This window comes from Empidonax traillii, unplaced genomic scaffold, assembly GCF_003031625.1.
Source record: "Empidonax traillii isolate 1590-97213 ecotype Southwest subspecies unplaced genomic scaffold, ASM303162v1 scaffold72:size2462915, whole genome shotgun sequence".
NCBI lineage: Eukaryota > Metazoa > Chordata > Aves > Passeriformes > Tyrannidae > Empidonax > Empidonax traillii.
The window spans coordinates 1,440,828-1,446,827 of NW_020955265.1; the positions used below are offsets into that span (position 1 = coordinate 1,440,828).

The 6,000-nt window shown below is 35.2% G+C and overlaps 1 protein-coding gene across 1 annotated transcript in view; it reads left to right on the plus strand.

Annotated features, from left to right (window-relative positions):
- LAMA2 (laminin subunit alpha 2) overlaps positions 1-6,000 on the plus strand; it is a 270,298-nt gene that overhangs the window by 57,799 nt on the left and 206,499 nt on the right. The window contains exon 9 of the mRNA XM_027880560.1: positions 5,732-5,892. Coding sequence (XP_027736361.1) covers positions 5,732-5,892 — 161 coding nt within the window. The remainder of the gene's footprint in view (positions 1-5,731; positions 5,893-6,000) is intronic.

A 6,000-nucleotide genomic window follows, 5' to 3' on the forward strand; every position in this document is an offset into this window, starting at 1 on the left:
ATTCTCATATGTGACACACAACCCACCGTCATATATGGAATTATCGCCCCAAAGTAGTCCATGCATTTCTTTCAAATCTGTTGTCTGTGTCCTACCCAGTCTTTGAAGTCTGGTGAGAAGTTTGCACCTTCTAGACAGTGGCTAGAGGACAATTTTGATATCTATCTTATTATTTACTTGTTTTAAGACCACAATAACAAAAAGAAGCCAGCTTTACATGTAACTGAGCTTCATAGCCATTCTCCCTACCATGTTCTCGTTCTTTTTTTTCTTTTTCTTGTTGTTTATTTGCCCCTTTTTTTTTTACTTGTATGAAATAATGTTCCAGCACATTATGAAAACTGTTTACTTCTCGCATATTATGTATGTTTATATTTTTTGAAACAGTGACTAAATCTATGACTGTAATGCCTTATTCAACAGAAAAAAAACAATAATACCAGTTGAAAGAAAAAGTCTTTCTAATATTTCTTTCAAGAAAAGATTTTTGTGGTAATAGAAGAGGTTGTACTAGGATCAAGAGCAAGTTCTGGATATAATTTTTAGCATAAAACTATCCTGTAAGCAGATCACTTTTTCTCTTTTTCCCCCCTCAAATTTGTATTCAGTACACTGATAAAATTCTTTTTACTATACACTGCTCACCCTGGGCAGCAATTTGGTTTGAAGTATTGGCAAACCTTCATAAAGCAAAGGCTGGAAAGCATGATCTGTCTGAAGGAATCTATCTATTCAGCAGTGAACCAGGATGAACACACTGGGTAGATTAAAATACATCTCAAGAGTTACTGGCTGATGGGTTGAGGGTGAATTGTTTGTGTAAGATGGAAATATGCTTTTTAAATATGTGCTAAGTAAATGCTTTAAGAAAGTAAAAAACATTAAACTAAAATTGAAACTAAAACATTAAACTAGAATGATAATAAGGAACATCACTGGGGATATAGAGTAACTGTGAACAGTTTTCAAGGAAAATAAAACTGGGGGCTGTACATTCTCTGTGTGTGAGTACAGTAGGTAAGCAGAAATTCAAATGGAAAATTGCAGCAAATACTCTAATAACTAGCACATTGATGAAACACATTAATAGGATTTAAATGACTGGATCCTATATTCATAATCAGATTTTGGTAGACAAGAAAAGGGCATGGAAAAGTCATTTTATAGTACAGCATTCATTGCTTCAGGAGAAAAAGAAGTATTATTATATATTAAGTTTGTATCATGTCATTTTGATCAACATAGTATAACTGTCTTCACATGTTTCAGTCAACACTCTAAAATGAAATGTTATTATTCTAGCTTTTAAAGTATACTTTTGGTTTTGAATCTTCAAGAATGCTTTTCAACTATTCTTTCATAACAATCCTATATCATATGTTTTTGAGCAATATAAAAAAGGGAGACAGGATCAGTCATAGTTTTTTTTTAAACTGGGTTATTGATAAAATAAACTGATAATAATGCCTCTCAGTTTTGTAACTGAAAGGCAATAACTTTAAATCTGAACTTGTCCGCCTATATCCAATTTATCCTAATAATAGGTAAATTTGACCATTGCTGATATTGTGATCACTTTCAATTGTTCACTCATAACTGAAGATAGAGCCTGTACATTCAGAACTACTCTGTACTCCACTGATTAGGGCTTTCTTGGTGAATCAGTACTCATTTTAAGCTCTAGTGGCTAGATTTTAGCAAATAACCATTTTACTTGACTTTTAAGCACCTGCAAGAACTCTGAGGCTTGGAAACTGGCAGAGTTTTGTGACTCAGTCTTCACCGCATGCTATCATGCAGTGAATTTTTCCCCTTTGCCTCTTTATGTACAGTATAATCCCAATGACAGATGTTTATTTTTTGGCTGAAAAACTTCTCAGACATTTTAGGATAAATAAGACCCAGACATCTTGATCTTTATTCAGGTTTTGTAGTACTTTGCTCATCAAGCAGTCCCACTTATTTCCATGAGATCCCTTTTTGGAATTTATACACTGTTGAACAGGAGTGAAAATGACAGAGGCCAGTCATAGGATTGCAGGTTTTTCAAGAGTTTGGTGCGTGCTTTTGTGTGCATTTATTTTTGTGTAGTATTGAAAGACTGCTAGGCTGGGAGAAAATGGACTGATAAAACTCATATTTCAAGATGACTCATCCTCTTGGATGAACTTTCAAAGCCTCTGTACACTCAAAGATAGGATGGAAACTGATAATATTCCGGGAGAAAACAGGGAATAACAGCTTCATCAAATAAGGCCCCATTCAAACAAGGCCTATGAAGGCATAGACCAAAAACAAAAGATGTGCTTCTGCTGAAATACAAGTTCATTAAAACAAAAACAAAGGACAGACCTGAAACATCTACACTAAATCAAAAAGTAGTTAAGACTGTTAACAGAGTATACACTACCTATGCACTACAGAAGCCTGGTCAAAAATAACCAGCAGGACACTGAGAGGAATTTACCATGAAAATCTCTCAGTGAGAGCTGAGATCTTTCAAGAGCCATAAATGAAAGAAGGCATGGAGCAAAATAGAATATACAGACTAACCATATCAACAAGCCTAAGAGCTGGAAGAATATATGACAGTTTACAGTCTCTATGTCTTCCTCTCTGTGATGTAGAGTGTGAGGTCTCTTGATAGGTGGTGGGCTGAAGGTTATCCATGCCTGTTTATGCTGTGTAAGAATGGGGTGGGCAGGACTGGTGACAATGGAGTTTCCAGTCTGGTCTCTTTCTTTCTCTTAACTGCAGAGTAAGGAGGAGCTGAAGAAGAGATGGTTCTTGATGGGGAAGTGAAAAAATGGACTAACTGAGCAATGGAGGACAGACTATAGATTTTAAATTTGGGAGTTCCATACTGAGAAATTAAATTGAATTTGAGTTTGCTGAGACTTGTGAGACAGGAGTTCTTGAAACTTTCAAGTAAGACTGGCTCACTTCTGAAGAGTAGACATGCCTGTCTCTTTTACTGCTTAACCCTGGAGTACAGAGGAATATTTTCGTCTGTAAGGAACAAAAGTTTCTTTGTTCCAGATTGTCCAGTTAGGATGCATTGACCCAGATTACAAAAGAGCTTCTGACCTGCTGTGCTGTGGGGTTTCACTAGTAGCTGGTTCAGAGGAGAGTAACTCAGAAATTTGAGAATTAGGGCCAAAGGCATCAAAACCCATGGAGCGCATGGCTTTGTGATAGTAAGTAACACAAATTTCATGCACTGAAATTCTGTATTTAATTAGGACAGATCAAGAAGGTGACAGTCATTATGATGTGCTACAGGAGATCAAAGAGGCTGCAAGGTTAGGGTAGACAGATTGAATTTCGTCTCTGTATAGATTAACAGATAATATAATTTAAAACTCCTGTAGGTGACTGCTTCTTCAAATAGCTAGTTAGAGAAGTCATAAAAAGAGAAGCGCCTCTGGATTTATGCATGAGGGACTGTTTCAAAACTCATCTTGAAGGACAGTCAAATTCAACATTCTTGTAGGAATGAGAAGGCCGTCCTGAAAAAAAACAACTTAATCAAAAGAAGGAGACCTTTAAAAAGAAAATAAAAATGAACAATTGCATATTGCTAATGGCAAGTGTAGGGTTTGTAGACTGCATATTAGACATTCATAGAAGATGCATTTCTCTAGTTCAAAGTTATTCAAGCAATGCAATTAAGATAAAAAAAACCCCAACTATCTATTTAAACAATAAAAAGAAATTCCCTGAAAAAGCAGAAGTTATTCTCAATTGAGGATAATGGAAAAGGACATAAATTGTGACACATTCCAAAAAGTCATACTCTTAATAATACATACACATATTTTTAGGAATAATTTTCTAAATACCTAGATGTTGCTAAGAATTACTTGTTCGGATAAATCAGAATCGAAAAGACTGCTAAAGATTCAAATTCATTTAGAGTTAAATATAGTTTAGGTGTAATCAAGTTATAACTGGAGATCTCAAGAAAGAAAAGGACACAGTAGAAAAGCTGTAACAATTCTTTGTAATAGTGAATAGAATAGCTCAGTAAATTTCCCACTTGGGAGTCTTTGTTCATAGGGACAAGTCAGAAGAACTGTCTCAAACAGAAGTGTCAGGTTTAAAGCAAGCTGATAAATGCAGAATAAAAATTCATTTAGGCCTATAATATATTTATGTATGGCTTCAGGATGAGTTGAGAAGTCGAAAATTGAGTTGCTTAAAGAATTAAATATAGCTTATAATATTTTTTAAAACAGGCATTAATATTATATAAATAGACACTGTTTATCTAATTTGTAGAAGAAAGGCAGAGGGTTCCGGAAAGCTAGAATCAGGTCTAGTTTCTGTACAAAGCAAATCACAGTAAACGATTTATACAATTTATGAAATGTGGCCAAAATGGGCAAAATTCGAGGCCAGGGTTTCTATATAGAGAACAGTCTGCTTTATGAATCTGTTTGAATGATTAAATGAACATGTAGACAAAGGCTCATTTGATTAATATTTTATTTTGATTTTTCAAGAGGTTTTGACAAGATGCTTTACCAAAATTCACAAAAGAAAGTGTGATAGAATAAGGAGGAAAGATTCTTTCATGGGTTAGTACTTGGTTAAAAGATTAAATGAACCATTTTCACAGTGATGATCAATATGAACTGTTGAAAATATTCGTATTTAACCTAGAGAAGGGATGAGTAGGAAGGTGATAAAGTTAGCAAGTACAAAATCTTGCGGCATAGAAAAATGAAAGAACTGCAAAATGTTCAGAAAGATCTCAAGATAGTCAGTGGCTGGGTAGTAAGATAAATGATGAATTTCTGTAGCAATTAAAGGAAAAGTAGAGCACTGAGAAAAATAGTTCTACTTGTACAATGATTACAGTGATTTTTGAATTAGGCACTACCACTTGTGAAACAGCTCTTGCAATTACCTTGGGCTGTGCCCCAGGTCTGTCAACTCAGTTCTGTCTCGGCAATAGTCAAAAAGGTCAACAGGGCCTTAGGAAATACTACTGTTGTTTAAAAAAACAACTGAAAAAAATCATCGAAAAATTGTATTAAACCAGTCTACACTATGCACTACCTTCTTCTTAAATAATTTATTAGAACTGGAAACAGTGCAGAGAAAGACAACAGAGATTTTTGGCTATACCAAGCAGATTCTCTGTAGAGATATTGAGTAGGCTTAGGACTTTGTGGCATATGAAATAAAAATGTCATGTGGGATATGATAGAGGTATATTGAAATCACAGATAACATGGAAAAAGTGACTGGTTACTTGCTGTTTTCTATGATATGAGAATTAGATGGCAATAAATAGAGATTTAACACACTTCAGTGTTTTCTTTCACACTATACCAGGCTAAATGTGGAAGTGCCTGCTAGGGAGCTTTATGGATTCTGAAAATAAAAGCATTTTCAAAGGTTTTTAGGTGAATTAATGGAAGATAAGGTTTTGAGGGACTGTTAGATGCAAGGAAGTAGGGATAAGTTTCAGTTTTAAAGATTGCTAATATGCAGATTTCTGGAAACTCAAAATTCAAATCACTGTATACTTGCCCTATTATTACATGCTTTATTCTAATCTCTCTCAGGCAGGACACTGAGCTAAATAGATGGTGGTGAGACCAACAGTAAATAACCTTATGTTACATCTACCAAAGGTGTTGCTTTGAGTACTCTAAAACACAAATCTGCCAATAATAATGATAAATCAAATCAATCTCATGTTTTCTCCCTCTTCCCATAGATATGTTGCCTGGTTTCTGTCACTGCAAGACTGGCTATGCAGGAGAAAGCTGCAATCGATGTGCCTTGGGTTATAAAGGGTATCCTGAGTGCCTGCTCTGCAACTGCTCCCTCAAGGGCAGTGAGAATGATGACCCTTGCATAGGTCCCTGCATCTGCAAGGTATGGATATCAGGTTCTTCTGAGTCATAGAAAGATACTAATGATATTGAAAGATTGCAGTTAATACTCTCCTATCATACTACAGTATTCCAGTGTTCTACCTGGCTG